We start from the raw sequence: 15,000 nt of genomic DNA, 5'->3' as shown, positions 1-15,000 counted from the left end.
GTCCTCCTGCAGGTGGTGGGGTGGCTGAGGGGAGACGAGGTTTTTCTGGGTGGTGGTGTTTATGCTGCAGTTGGGATGGGATGTTAATCTCTGCTATTAGCCTCACAATAGCATCAAACACAGGCCAGAGCACACCTGCTCCCAGCCCAGCCAGGCTGATTCAGCCCAACCTGTTTGAGCTTGAATGAGAATTAGAGTTTCCGGTGCCTGAACTCTGAGGAGCAGACTCTGCTCTAACCCTTTTCCTGGATACAGCAATCCCTACCATGACCAGGCAAGATTGCTGGCTGGGCTCGCCCAGGGAGGGAATCCACCAGGGCAGCTGTCATCGGATTTGGATTGTGGAAGCCCATCCAGCCCCCCTCTTCCTGGTTTAGGAGGAGGGTGGGACCCCGGCAGCATCTGAGCTGCGGTGGCTTTCGGGGCCAGAGGAAATGGGGGCGGGGGAATCTTTCATGGGCCACGGCAGAATGGCTATTAAAAACCACTTCACCTCGGGGATCAAGGGAGACACCTGTAATACTGTCAACAACAAAAAACAAAAACCACTTCATCTCATTTAAAGTTGTCATGTTATAGATGAGAAAACTGGGGTCCGGAGTGGATAAACTGCTGAGAATGGAGATTGGCTTGGGAGCCCCAGTTGACTCCATTTCTGTCTCATTAGAAGGCTCATTTGTTCTCGTTCCCTCGGCTCCTTCCCTCTTCTGCACACCCAGGCAGCTGATGCAGCGTTCTCAGGCCAGGTCGGCAGGATTCCCGTTAGGTAGCCGGCGTGGCTCCCCATGACAGCTCTGGCTTCGTCCCTGTGCAGGGCAGTCCCATCGCTAGACCGAGAGGCGGCGGCGGAAGAGGAGCCCTGCGGCGCGAGCCCGAGAAGGGGGCGGGGCACCCAGAGACGCACCCCAGTTTGTTCAGGGAGGGGCAGCCCCGGAGAGCCTTCCCGCCCGGCGCAGGCAATTACAGCGCCTTAGGAGGCGGATGAAGGGATGGCGGGCGCCGGGGGCTGGAAGGATGTCCCGGTGCCCACTCGTTTCTCCCGGGTCTGGAGAGAGCGGCTGTTTTAGAAGCGCACGTCGGCAATGGGGATAACGCTCACGGACACCTTGCAGATGCCCTACCCGGGGGCGGCCTGCAGGGTCTGGGAGCCACAGCCCGGAAAGGGAGTGGGAGAGCGTACGTGACCCGCAGGGTGTGCGGCCGCGCCCAGTCGCTCCCGCGCGCGCACACGCGCCAGGCGCCCCGCCCCCCGTGACGAGCGCGCGCGGGGCCTCCGCCCCTCCCCCCCGCGCGGCGCCCACCGCGTTACACCCGCCGTTCCCCGCCCCCTCGCGTCGGGGGCTGCCCGCGCAGCTGCCTGACCGGAGGGCCCGCGGCGTCTGCCTCTCCGGCCCCCGCCGACGGACCGAGGCGGCCCACCTAGGGGGCGGGGGTGCCGTTGGTGGCCGTGGCCGTTGCGGAGCAGGTTGGAGCGGGCGGCGGGCGGCGCTGTGGGGACAGGCGCGGCAGACAGCCCGGGGCTGGCGGCGGGGGCCTGGAGGGGGAGGACTGGGTTGCGGCGGGCGGAACGGTGTCTCCTTCACTTCGCCCTCCACCGCGGCAGCCGCAGCCCGACACCGAGCGAGCCAAGCGGCCTCAGCTGCGAGCGGAGCGGCGGGACGGCCCCCCCACCCAGGAGATCACTAGGTATCGCGGCGTCCGCCTCCCTCGGACCGGGGGCCTCGGCGGCCAAACGGGAGGCCCGAGCGGGGCCGGGGTCGGCCCGGCTCCCTAAGATGGCCGCGCGGCCCCGCGGCCCCTCGCCCCTCTCTGTCTCAGCCCCTCCGGCCCCTCTGCCTCCTCCTTACTCCCGCTGACTGCGCTTCTTGTCCTTCCGCAGACCACCTCTTCCCGCGGCCTCGCCATGGCGACCTACGGACAGAGCTGCGCGCGGCGTACGTAGAGCGGGGTCTCCGCGGGCTGGGGCGGTGGGTTCTGGGAGCCGAAGCCTGTGGGCTAGATAACCGCAACTCCCCCCCCCCCCCCCCGTTTCTCCGGGGACTGGGGAAGTCACCCTTTTCGGCAGCCACTCCACGCGGTCTAGACCCCCTGGCTCTGCGGCGGAGGGGCAGGGCTGCTGGGTTCCGGATAAAGGGACTAGGCCAGGGGAGCTGGTGTGCGGCTGCATTCACCTTCAGTTTTTGGGTGTGTCTTGCACGAACTCAAAAGCAAAAAGTCACTAGTTGTGGGGTTCGGCTTTTGGGGGGACTGGATCAGTCCCTTTTCTAGAGGAAGTAGTAACTCCGCTGCGGGAGCGCAAGGTCATTACACGTGCTCCTCGGGGCGTGGGCACACTTCGCAGAATGAATGAGCCGGTGTTAGCTCAGAGTGCTTGCCCTTCAATCGAATGGCACTGGCTGAGGGGAATCATATTAATACGTTTAAAATGCCATTTAATATTTAGTTGTAGACATTTTTGACTGGAACATAGATGGCTGTATTATTTCTTAAGTTCAGTTTTTAATTTCCCCAAGTATTCGGTACCTTTCTCTTCCCACTCCAGAATGTTTTGATCTCGGTGAGGATACTAAGGGATATGTGGAGGAGAGGACCTTGCCTTAGGTTTTCATTTTATCTCATTTGGTTAAATAAATCAGCCCACTGCAGTGAGTTTTGGAAGATACATCTGTAAGGATAGATATATATGTATATGTGTGTGTGAGTCTTTGTACTAGTCCTGTCCTAGGAGGTGAGGCTGTAGGCACTGCAAATTTAGGAATAGGAAGACTTGTTTTTCTTTTGGAAGGAATTTCCCAACTTTGTATAGTCACTTACTGTGGTTATCCATTTTAGAAGTAAGCCTTTGTTGGAGATATCACTTTAATAGAGCTATAGGGTAGTTTTCGTGTAACTTGTGGTGGTGTCAAAAACACATCAACACTCGGGCTGCTGGACTCCCGGATGCCCCAAGCCTGAGGCCCATGCCACTAAGATCGTGGGAGTAGGGAGACTTCACTGTCCTCTTTTTTATTTAGCTACTTCATTGTCTTAATTTTTTAATAAAGCTGTTCGTCTTACTAAAAAAACAACAAAAAAACACACCACATCAACAAATTGGACTGCTTCCATTTATTTTCCTTATTTTTTTATTGGACTGTTTGAATTCAAAGATAGCAAAGATAGCAGTGGGTCATAATCTAGTTCTTGGACAGAAGTGGAGAACAGAAACATTAACACTGTAATGTTTTCTTTCACCAGCAATGTGTATTCCTCCATCATATGCTGACCTTGGCAAAGCTGCCAGAGATATTTTCAACAAAGGATTTGGTAAGAACTTAAAAAAAATTTTTTTTTAATTGGAGGTGAAAATGTGTGTTTGGATTGCTTAGTGAAGTTAGTTTCTACAAATTGTAAATATCTTGCTGCATTAATTATTCTTTGGATACATTTTAGATAAAATTTCTGTTAAAATAGTTCTGTAACAGTCCACATCCCCCTCCACCCCAATTTCCTCCAATATTCTCAAACTGTAGTTCAAGGATTTTACCTTTAAGAAAAAAACAGCTGTGTTTTCATTTCTTTCAGATGTAGTTTAGACCTTGGTTGACTAGAATTATTCCTGTTATTATGTATTACTGTTTTGGACTTTTTCAAGGGAATTTATTAAGTGAATTTGTGTGTGTTTTTTCTCTCTCAAAGATTTGGGTCCACAACCCTCCTCCCCCCTTTCTACTTTAGATTATTCCCCCAGTTATTTAGGTTATTAATCCCAAGAGAGAGATAACCCCTTTTTGATACAAGTTCTAAATGTTTATTGTAAACTATTGGCTATTATGAGATTTGAATTGATTCTCATTTTAGGTTTTAAAATTGTTTGAAAGCGCTTTTTTTGGTGCCAGATAATACACCAAAACACTAGGCAAAGTTGCAGAGATGTTCTGTTCTTTACATAGAATAATTTAAAAGTTTTCCTTAAGTGTTGTGTTTCATCGTACATTTTTATCCCTCCCAATATGTGAATTCTTGATTCTTTTTTTAATGTATAGTCAACTGTTGTTATAATTTGCTCTCTAAGGTTTTGGGTTGGTGAAACTGGACGTGAAAACAAAGTCATGCAGTGGCGTGGTGAGTGTTAGATATTTAAATCTAAGTTCTGATGAGCCTTTATATAATTTTGTACCAATAATATATTCAAAACAAAAATGTCTACCCATTTTACTGTAAAGGAAAGGCAGAAGTTAATTTTATTTAAAGGGATTTGCATGTAACTTGATTTATTTTTACTTTGGCCTTTTTTCATGTGGTCTTTTGCGATACTACTTTGAATGCACAAGACTCAGTAAATACTGACCATGTGGGACTCTATGCAGTAAGATTACAGGCTTGAAGACAGGGAACCTGTTACGCATTTTCATAACCCTTTCTTTCAATGCCTATTAAGAGCATTAAGAATTCTGGGCATAAAAGTATTTAGTGATTTAAATTGAGTGTACTAATCATTTATATAATGGTCATATTCTAGCAGCCTTCCTTTGGGGAGATTTTCACATGTATTTTGTGAATTCAGAGAATCTTGATTTGAATATTTTAAAAATATGCATATTTTTATTGATTTCAGAGAGTAAGGGAGAGGGAGAGAGAGAAACATCAATGATGAGAGAGAATCATTAATCGGCTGCCTCCTGCATACCCCCTACCTGGAGATCCAGCCCCCAACCCAGGCATGTACCCTGACCTTGATGTTTACCCACTGAAACACACTGGCCAGGCTTTATTTGAATATTTTTAAAGAGGTTAATATTTTGGTACTTGATGTCTTGATTCTGCCCAACAAATCCCCTCAAAGGGAGAAAGGTAAAATTTTGTGTATTTTTTTCTCCTAAAATTGTTTTGAGATTGTTTGGGGGATAGGGTATAGTGTGTGCATATTGAATATTATTGGTCATCTTGATGAGTTCTTGGTGTAGGTATTAATTATCTTAGTGCATGTAACTGGTTTTCAAATTAACTGTGTTGTAGTTTGTTAATGCCTAGACTTGAGTTTCTGGAGTTGTATATTTGTCATGTCTGTCAATTGGTTTCTTTGGTATGAAAGGAAGCCTGAGTATTCAGTGGGGATCAGTGACTTTTTGTTTAAGAGCAATGACTTAGGGTTTATTTTCTTGTGTTTCCACTCTTAACCTCTGTAAACACTTGCTGAGTATTTGTTGAGACACAAAAGGCCTCCTCAAAAAAAAAAAGTAAAGACAGTCTTTGTGTTTAAAAAGCCTATTTGCTTTTTAAAGAGACAATAAACTTTAAACTGGGGAACAATTAGAGAAGTATATCTAGTACTAGATTGTTTGATCTATGAAACTTTGTTGGAAAGGAAGGGCTTACTGCCGACAGGGTTAAGGAAAGTTTTATGAAATTAGGTTTAAGATCATAAAGGATGTAAAGGAGCTGGATTATATATACTGTAGCATGTTTTTGTTTCTATTTACTGTATATAATTCAACAAGTATGGTACTGATCTTGTACTATGTACTTGGCCCCAAACAAGTCCCATTAATGGCTGGTTCTGTTTTCTCACCTGAACTGCAGAAATGTCCAGGCCACCCCGGAACATAGAAGCCTAAATATCTGGTGATGAAGTGAAGGGTCTAAGCTCTGCCAGTGGTGTCACATCTGGCCCAGTTTTGGTTCCATGGTGTGATCTTGGTTTTGTGTCTTGAGCTCTTAATCTATGGATTGATGGATGGTATTGGGTGGGGCCTCAAGAATCATTAATCATTGTCACTCAGGCGTAAAAATAGCTACTCATACACATTCCCCATTTCAGGTACCTGCTAGAAGAACTTGCTCCATATAGTTTTAATAATGCTTTCCTTTAGTGTAGAGCATGTGAAAATGTGCAAAGCTTTCACAGTGTCAGTTCAGTTTAATCCTCTAGAGCAGTGGTTCTCAACCTTTCTAATGCCGCGACCCTTTAATACAGTTCCTCATGTTGTGGTCCTTTAATACAGTTCCTCATGTTGTGGTGACCCCCAACCATAAAATTATTTTCGTTGCTACTTCATAACTGTAATTGTGCTACTGTTAATGAATCGTAATTTAAATGTCTGTGTTTTCCGATGGTCTTAGGCGACCCTGCTAGCGGTTCTCAACCTGTGGGTCGCCTAAGACCATCGGAAAACACAGACATTTAAATTACGATTCATAACAGTAGCAAAATTACAGTTATGAAGTAGCAACGAAAATAATTTTATGGTTGGGGGTCACCACAACATGAGGAACTGTATTAAAGGGTCGCGGCATTAGAAAGGTTGAGAACCACTGCTCTAGAGCTGTGGTCGGCAGAGTGTGGCTCTTCCACAAAATACCACGGCCTGGGCGAGTCTATTTTGAAGAAGTGGTGTTAGAAGAAGTTTAAGTTTAAAAAATTTGGCTCTCAAAAGAAATTTCAATTGTTGTACTGTTGATATTTGGCTCTGTTGACTAATGAGTTTGCCGACCACTGCTCTAGAGGATTATATTGTAACTAGAGGCCTGATGCACGAAATTGGTGCAAGGGGCTCGGCCCTCGCAGTCCGGCTTCATCTGGAAGGTCGTCCGGCTGTTTGGTCTAATTAGCATATTAGCTCTTTATTATATAGGATTGAGGAAGCTGAGTCCCAGAAAAGTTAAATGTCTTCCTCAGTGTTTCATTTAGTGAACATAAATGCATGCGGGCCTCCTAATTTTACAGCCAGTGTTCTTTCCTAACTTACCAGTGTTTTTTAGTATGAACATTGAGTACCAAGGTTTGACTTGAAATTCTTGTTTATGAAGACATTTAATTTCAGGAGATTGTGTACAAAACCTAATGCTTTTTGAGTCTATTTTATTGCCGAGCAATTTAGGCAAATGTTCTGTTTTCTAAACAAAGAGTGATTGGCCTTTTCTCCCACTGCACAGTTTTTTATGTTTCCCCTGCAGGTATCACAGTTTCAGGTTGAGCTTCTCTTCTTAGTTCAGATGAGCTGTATTTTTTAGAAGTGGCTTTCCAGTGGCCAGAGCCATTATTAGACAAATTGTGAGTCAGTATCCTCAGAGGGCTTTTTAATATTTCATCTTGGAAGATTTCACTTGCCTGCCTGTATACTGAGCTCTGAAAGATTACTAGATTTCTGGGTTATCTGTGGCAGATTTAAAATCTCAGATAAACCCTCCTCCATATTATGCCTTCCTTTTTAGTTGGTGTGCAGTTAGGGATTTGCAAGTTATTTACATTTGCTATAAACATAAGATTATATAATGTACTTCAAATTGATCCCTGTATTAGATTTCTTCTGCTGATATCATCTGTTGTCCATAATATAGTTTATATTATGCATGATATAAACCAGTTGTAGAGCAAATCTATAATTCCTTTCCCCTGCTTGTTTTTTTTCCTTTTGTTTGTGTGTGTGTGTGTGTGTGTGTGTGTGTTTTGTTAATCCTCACCCGAAGATATTTTTCTATTGATTTTTAGAGAGTGGAAGAGAGAGGGAAAGACAGAAAGAAATATCAGTGTGAGAGAAGCACATTGATTGGTTGCCTCCTGCATGCGCCCTGACCAGGGCATGGGCTGGGGAGGAGCCTGTGACCAAGGTACATGCTTTTGGTCGGAATCGAACCCAGGACCCATCGATCCACAAGCCGATGATCTATACACTGAGCCAAACCGGCTAGGGCTTTCCATCGACTTTTAGAGACAGTGGAAGGGAGGGGGAGAGGCAGAGAGAAACATCGATGTGAGACATCCACAACTGGTTGCCTTCCACATGAGCCTGAGCAGGGCAGGGGATTGAGCCTGCATCTGAGGTACATGCCCTAGACTGGAATCGAACCCCAGGACCTTTCAGTCCGTAGGCTGACGCTCTGTCCACTGAGCTAAACTGGCTGGGGCTCCCTTTTTAATGAGAATGTGAAAGATGGTTGGAAAGGCATGAAACCTGGTGAAGATCCTTTTTATCTCACAGAAACAATATTGGGATTACTAAGAATTTAGAAAATATCATTTGTTCAGTGTGTGAATTCCTACAGTGGGATACTTTCATTTTAAGGACTTCCAGGAAACAATTTGTAGTAAATACAATATCTGTTACTATAAACTTTTATTGTAATGATGGGATCTATGATAACCATAGTGGCTTATTTAGTGTTTTATTCAATATCAAAATATATTGGATATAGTGCCAAGACATTCTCTTTCCTCCCACACACGCCTCCCGCACTGATTTTTGAGTCCCAAATAAAATCACCTTAGTAGAAGTTTCCTTGAAAGTTGTACAGTTTGTTCATTTGAGAATTAGATACAGGTTAACTTATAATTGGTTGGAAATGTCAGCTGTAAGTAAGGTAGCAGTTAGTAACTTACAGGCTGATTTTTCACTCTTGTGTATACTGAGTAGTAGAGGGTAGGAATATTTGGCAAGCTAGAAAAAAAAGGATTAGTGAAGCTACTAAGTGTGTCAGTGGTTTCTGTGTGTGTGTGTGTAAGTAAGGTAGTCAGTGGATTCTTAAATGCTTATGAGAAAGTTCATGAAGTTATTTATTGTCTTAATAGGAATTCTCAACATCTGGTTCATCTAATACAGACACTGGTAAAGTTACTGGGACCTTGGAGACCAAATATAAATGGTGTGAGTATGGTCTGACTTTCACAGAGAAATGGAATACTGATAACACCCTGGGAACAGAAATCGCAATTGAAGACCAGGTAACATTTTGAAAATGTGTTTTAGTATTAATTATTTTATTTTTGTATTTCAAAAAGGAAATAAAGCTGCAAACATTCTTTTTCTTTCAACATAGATTTGTCAAGGTTTGAAACTGACATTTGATACCACCTTTTCACCAAACACAGGGTAAGCATGGACATTTTATCTGCTTTAACCTTTTGCACTCGGATGTCGAGTGTGACTCGACACGGTTAGCATTGGTAGCAGGAATCGAGAAAAAGCAAGCGAGTGCAAAGGGTTAAATTCAAAAGCATTCCTCTTCTGTATATTTAGGAAAGATGCATATTTACTGTTTGAAAGCTTATCCAGACCCCTTGTGGCAAATTTCTGTTCCTGCCTTTGGAGCATGAACACTATGGTTGCCGTCATTGACTTGCCTTCAACTATCTGCCTGTTTTCATTGTGGTAGTTTACCTAAGTCTGTCTTAACCTCTCTATGCAGAAGTTACGTAAATCTTTCCCACTGGCATCCGTTTTAAGTCAATTTGTTCTTTTTCCAGAAAGAAAAGTGGTAAAATCAAGTCTTCTTACAAGAGGGAATGTATAAACCTTGGATGTGATGTTGACTTTGATTTTGCTGGACCTGCAATCCATGGTTCAGCTGTCTTTGGTTACGAAGGCTGGCTTGCTGGATACCAGATGACCTTTGACAGTGCCAAATCAAAGCTTACAAGGAATAACTTTGCAGTGGGCTATAGGACTGGGGACTTCCAGCTACACACTAATGTGTGAGTATTTCTTTTGTGGGATTTTATGATGTAAGATCTCAGGATGACATTGATATCTTCTGTCATTTCTTATTAATCTAGGTCAAACCTAAACGATTTCTTTTAGCATATAAAGAGATCATCCATGGGCATTTCTAGGGTGCCCATCAAAAGTGAATAGTTAAAAATGTTAGAAGAGGCTAAGACATTGCCAGATTCTACTAGTGCATTTATTTGGCTTATTTGTCCATGATGTGTGAGGTGCTGATTTGATAGGATTGTCTGAAATGTATGGTGTTTTTACCTAACCCACATTAGATGTGTATGTCAAAAGGACTGAAAAAGAATTTTCTCCCTTATAACAAAATAATGCATTGGTAAATAATAATACAAAGAAGAAAACCAAAATTTCCCATAATCCTATCATTTAGGTGTATAATATTAGTTGTTAATGTTTTACCTTTTTATATGTATATACATAAAATACATACTGAAAAGGCTTGATCATGTTCCGATAGTATTATGTATTCTACAACATGATTGTTAGTGGCTGGTAATTCCACTGGATTTATTTGACCAATCCTTGTTTTTGGAATATAGGTTGGGAAAAGACCTTTTAAAATGAAAATTTTCAGTGGAACACTAGAGACCCATGTGAGCAATGGCTTTTATTTAAATGTAATGCTACTATAATATCAACCTAGTATCTTAGACATTACATTGTCTGTTCTAGATTTATTAATTTAAAATATCTTATAGCAATGATGGGACAGAATTTGGAGGATCAATTTATCAGAAAGTATGTGAAGATCTTGACACTTCAGTAAACCTTGCTTGGACTTCGGGTACCAACTGCACTCGCTTTGGTATTGCAGCTAAATATCAGTTGGATCCCACTGCTTCCATTTCTGTAAGTATTAGTATGGGCTTAGAATATATGGTTTTTTTGGTTATGGAAATAAATCTTTGGGTCTATTGAATTACTATGTTGACAGTGTGAACTGTGGTTCACAGAATCTCCAGTTTACACACAGATTGGGATTAGAACTTTGCATACTGTTTTTTTATGGAGACAGTGTTAGAAATTTGATAATCTAGGCCATAGTAATCCTCAAAACCATATAACTAGTAACCCTGAGTCCCAAGGTTGCCTAAGCCCAAGGAAGCCAGTGTTTTGGGTCCTGGGTAGTTCTCTTTCCTGCTGGGGAGTATATACTTCAATTGATACTTTGATTTTATCTTTTTATGCTTTGCAAAATATCTTCAGATTTGATCTCAGTGTTCAGTAGTATATATGCCACTTTCTAGTTGAAGAAAGGACTTAAACCAGTACTAAGAAGGGATGGAAGGGAGGAATTAGAGCCAGGATAGGACTGCATGTCTTTTGATTTTCTTCCTGTCTAGGGTGACCCGCTAGGTCATCCTGCTTTGCCTGGGCCTATCCTAGCTTTATCACTGAAAGTTCTGCATCCCAAGGACTCACCCCTCATCCCAGGTTAACTGGGTCGGATGGCCACCCTAATCCTGTCCTTAGGCTCTTTCTTCCTTCAGTTATAGTGGGTAGGAGTGGGTGTAGAGGGGCTGGCTCCAATTTCAGGCAGATCAGCAGCTGCTCCTCTATCAGTTGTTTACAGGTCAGGGACTGCCTGTACCCAATGTACTGGGAATGAAAGAAAGTTAAACCTTCCATGAGAATTATTTGTTACATAAAATAATCTTCATTTCTGAAGACAATGTTTTGATAATTTAGGCAGTTAAGTTTTAGCCCCATTCTTGTTTTATTTTAGCACAGTTGAAATCAGAAGGACCCAGAATGCTTTTCCCATTGGCAAGGAAGTGGTTCATTTATTTTCCCTTCTCTGTTTTAACTGCACTGTGGCAGGATCCACATAGCACACTACTCTGTGATAGCTACCTTGTTACTTACTCTCTTCAGGTAGATGCCTATGGCACCACCACAGCAGATTTAATGCCAGCAAAAGATGCAGCTCTCCTATAGTCTGAAATGGGAAGGGAATCTGGGGCCTGTGTGCCAATGAGTGATTCCTGGGGGTTATTTGGAAATGTATCTACCATTTCCCACCTAAGTAGTGCTGTTGCCCCCGTCAGGCATCACCTTCGGGTATTGCTTAATGCTGCATCACAGTTTCATGGTTGACTCTATAAAGTAGTAGGAACTTGAATCCAATTACTGAGGCTCTTACATTTGTTGGGCACAAGATGGTCACTGGTGGCCCATTGCTTTCTGAGATAACTCACATGGTTTTTGGTGGCTCATGAGAACTTGGCTGTTGTGTCAACAGAATATAAGTGCAGTTTATGTGACCTCTGCCTGTATAGTTACATCATTTCTGTCTCCTGATTGGGCTGTTTTTTTTTGTGTTTTTTTTTGTGGGTGTGTGTGTTATTTTTTAGTTTTATTGATTTCAGAGAGGAAGGGAGAGGGAGAGAGATAGAAATATCAATGATGAGAGAATAATTGATTAGATGCCTCCTGCATGCCCCTTACTGGGGATCGATTCTGTAACCCTGGCTTGTGCCCTGACCAGGAATTGAACCATGACTTTCTGGTTCATAGGTCAACACTCAACCTCTGAGCCACACCAGCTGGGCTTGGATTGGGCTATTTTGATGATACACTTTGTAAAAGAGTGTAGACATCAAATCATTTCTAAATCTGTTTTGAACTCAGAGTTTGTTACCTTTTACCATAGCATTCCTAGGCCCTAGAGATGGCTTACTGATATTAGTGGGAGAGAATGCAGCTACTTCTTACTGTGTCTTGTTCTCCAGGGTTCCTTTCAGTCCTTGAAGGTCTGTGACTAAATCCTAAAATAATAGAATTGTGCAAGGTGGGCAGGGACCTGGATTGGTAATGATGCTCCATTGGTACATCTTTTCACACTGTCTAGTTACATACAACCAAGACTCAGGTGTTAATGAGAGGTATGAGAATGTGAGGTAAAGGGTTTAGTCAATCGTATTCTTAGAGGAAGTACTTAGCATTTGGAGATTTTGAACATTGATGGTTTTGATTCTTTAGGACGACTTTTGAAAGTGCTGTGCTAAAGTTATAAATTTAAACTTCACACCCCACACTTTGAGACTATGTGTGTCATAGCTAGTGAGCCCAGTGGACTTCCATTTACCACATTTTGATGTGTTTTAATTTTGCTAGATTAGACTCAACAAGGATGATTCTTATGAGAATGCTTAGGCTCTTGTGCTATGTGGACAATTTGGGGTCTGTAGACACATTCCAGTAGGTGTGGTGAGTGTTGTGTCCGACTGGCAATTTGACTTTGAGTTTAATGGACAAGAATTAAGTGGTACCTGGTTTTTGTTTGGCTTAATAACTAAGTACATTTTATTATGTGAATAAAAAGGCTGAACATACTATAATTGCATGATAGGGAAACATGTACGGGATTTGTATCCTTTCAAAAGCTTTTCTTAATAGTTTTTGCATTTTATTTTAGGCAAAAGTCAACAACTCTAGTTTAATTGGAGTGGGCTACACTCAGACTCTGAGGCCTGGTAAGTATTCTTGATAAAGTAGGGTTTTTCTGATAGTGTTATAAAAATTAGTTTTTATATTTCTTATTTTACAAACCTTTCAATCATACAAAATTGACAAAAGAGTACAATGAATGAGCATGTTTACTTTTGGCCAAAATTTTGTATTTCTTTTTTTTTAAAATATATTTTATTGATTTCCTACAGAGAGGAAAGGAGAGGGATAGAGAGTTAGAAACATCGATGAGAGAGAAACATCGATCAGCTGCCTCCTACACAGTCCCTACTGGGTATGTGCCCGCAACTAAGGTACATGCCCTTGACCAGAATCGAACCTGGGACCCTCGAGTCCGCAGGCCGATGCTCTATCCACTGAGCCAAACCAGTTAGGGCAATTTTGTATTTCTTTTTTTTTTTGGCTGGGCTGTTTGGAAGTTGCAGCTATCATGACACTTCCCTAAATGCTTCATGTCTCCTCAGAATAAGAGCATCCTCCTGTTTGCATAATTCAATACCGTTATCAGTGATGCCATATTATTTAATATCCATTCTCTAATCATTTTCCTCACTTGTACCTGAAATGTCTTATAGTAATTTTTATTTCTTCAGTCAAATTCACTCATAGCTTTGGTTGTTCGGTCTCTGTAATCAAATATATTTTACATAGTATTTTGAGCCTTGCTGTGTTCTCTCAAGCATTAATTCTCAAACTTCAGTGTGTGCATGAATCACCTGGGGGATCTTATTAAAATGCAAATGCTGTTCTTACAGTCTGGGATGAGGAGTTCTGTCTTTCTAACAAGCTTTTAGGTGATGCCAGTGTCCCTGGTTCGTGAACCACCATTTGGGTAGTAAGGTTCTAAGGCACTAGGAACTTCTGCCTCCTCCAAATAGGGCTTTCAACTCACCATTATTTTGACAATTTTGAAACCTAAAAGAATGGTACCATGAATACCCAAATGCTCATATTCATATTCACCACATTTATTTTATCTTTCCATGTCTGTATACATAATCCTTTTTTTCACACGCCCTTATGAATTATTTAAATGTATATTTTATAGATAATGTAGACCCGTCAGCCCTATGGTGCATATCCTGTGTAAGACGTTTTTCTTTATAAGTACAATACCATTCTCACAGCTAAGAAAATTAACAGTAATATTTGGTATGTACTGTAGTCTATTCAGATTTCCCCACTTGTTCTCAAAATGTTTCTTTATTGTAGTTTTTCCTTTCTAGGATTCAATTATGATTTTCTTTATTCTGATAGTATGTTGAACATTATTGCATTTTCTAGAGCACTTTGTACTTTATAATTAACATTTTTATGTTCTGTGACTTGATACCTTACCTGGGATGGTGCCAACAGAATTCTCTCTGCTAGCTCAGATATTCGCAAGTGCCCTCTGGTGGCTGGCACTAACAGGTCATATGACAGGCTGAGGAAAAGTGATAGGCAGGCTGTGGCATAGTAAAGACGACTAGGTTCTCATGAGGTGTTTCATGCACATCCTGGTTGTCTGCTTTTGTTTACAGGTGTGAAGCTTACACTGTCTGCTCTGGTAGATGGGAAGAGCATTAATGCTGGTGGCCACAAACTGGGGCTTGCCCTGGAATTGGAGGCTTAATCCAGCTGAAAGCAACCTCTGGGAATGGATATCAGAAGATTTGGCCTTAATATATTTCCAGTGTGACCAGCAGGCTTTTCTCCCTCCAAGAAGGTGATCAAAACAGGATGAGCTAAACAAGAGCTGTGTTTTAAATATGTATGTAGACAGTTACTTGTTAGCTGGTTTCTAGTTGAATTGGTTATCTAGTTACCAATGCGGCAGTCCTGCAGTCACCTATACATTATTTAATGTATTTAACTGTTAAATGCGCTACCCACCAATAATGAAATAGACCTTTATGAAAACTGTACAATTGTGTGCATGTTGTTTTTATGTTCCTTTTAACATTGAATATTGCCATTGAATGAAATGGATCAGCGGATTTAAGATGAGGTTAAATTTTTCTTGTTAAATTAAACTATTAGAATAACTTTTGGTATC

General features: G+C 42.2%; 1 protein-coding gene across 2 annotated transcripts; it reads left to right on the top strand.

The window, feature by feature from the left end:
• The first annotated feature begins 1,300 nt into the window (after positions 1-1,300).
• Positions 1,301-14,872, top strand: VDAC2 (voltage dependent anion channel 2). Of its 2 annotated transcripts, none has more exons than XM_079794106.1 (10): positions 1,301-1,465; positions 1,880-1,934; positions 3,238-3,306; positions 4,055-4,104; positions 8,549-8,701; positions 8,797-8,849; positions 9,224-9,451; positions 10,190-10,340; positions 12,910-12,967; positions 14,486-14,872. In XM_079794106.1, the coding sequence occupies exons 2-10, from the start codon at positions 1,904-1,906 to the stop codon at positions 14,575-14,577; spliced, it is 885 nt and encodes a 294-aa protein (XP_079650232.1). In that variant the 5' UTR covers positions 1,301-1,465; positions 1,880-1,903; the 3' UTR covers positions 14,578-14,872. The 2 variants fall into 2 exon arrangements, with proteins under 2 accessions (XP_079650232.1, XP_079650231.1); XM_079794105.1 differs by lacking the exon at positions 1,301-1,465 and adding an exon at positions 1,516-1,686.
• The last annotated feature ends 128 nt before the right edge of the window (positions 14,873-15,000 follow it).

Source organism: Cnephaeus nilssonii (genome assembly GCF_951640355.1).
Source record: "Cnephaeus nilssonii genome assembly, chromosome: 16".
Classification (NCBI taxonomy): Eukaryota; Metazoa; Chordata; class Mammalia; order Chiroptera; family Vespertilionidae; genus Cnephaeus; species Cnephaeus nilssonii.
This window is presented reverse-complemented; position numbering and strand designations above follow the sequence as displayed.

Bases quoted from the DNA above. Each gene is read 5' to 3' on its own strand.
- VDAC2 (XM_079794106.1), top strand. From the start codon at position 1,904: ATGGCGACCTACGGACAGAGCTGCGCGCGGC. The intron at 3,307-4,054 runs GTAAGAACTTAA...TTGCTCTCTAAG, and splicing joins TATTTTCAACAAAGGATTTG to GTTTTGGGTTGGTGAAACTG. The intron at 4,105-8,548 runs GTGAGTGTTAGA...TTGTCTTAATAG, and splicing joins CAAAGTCATGCAGTGGCGTG to GAATTCTCAACATCTGGTTC.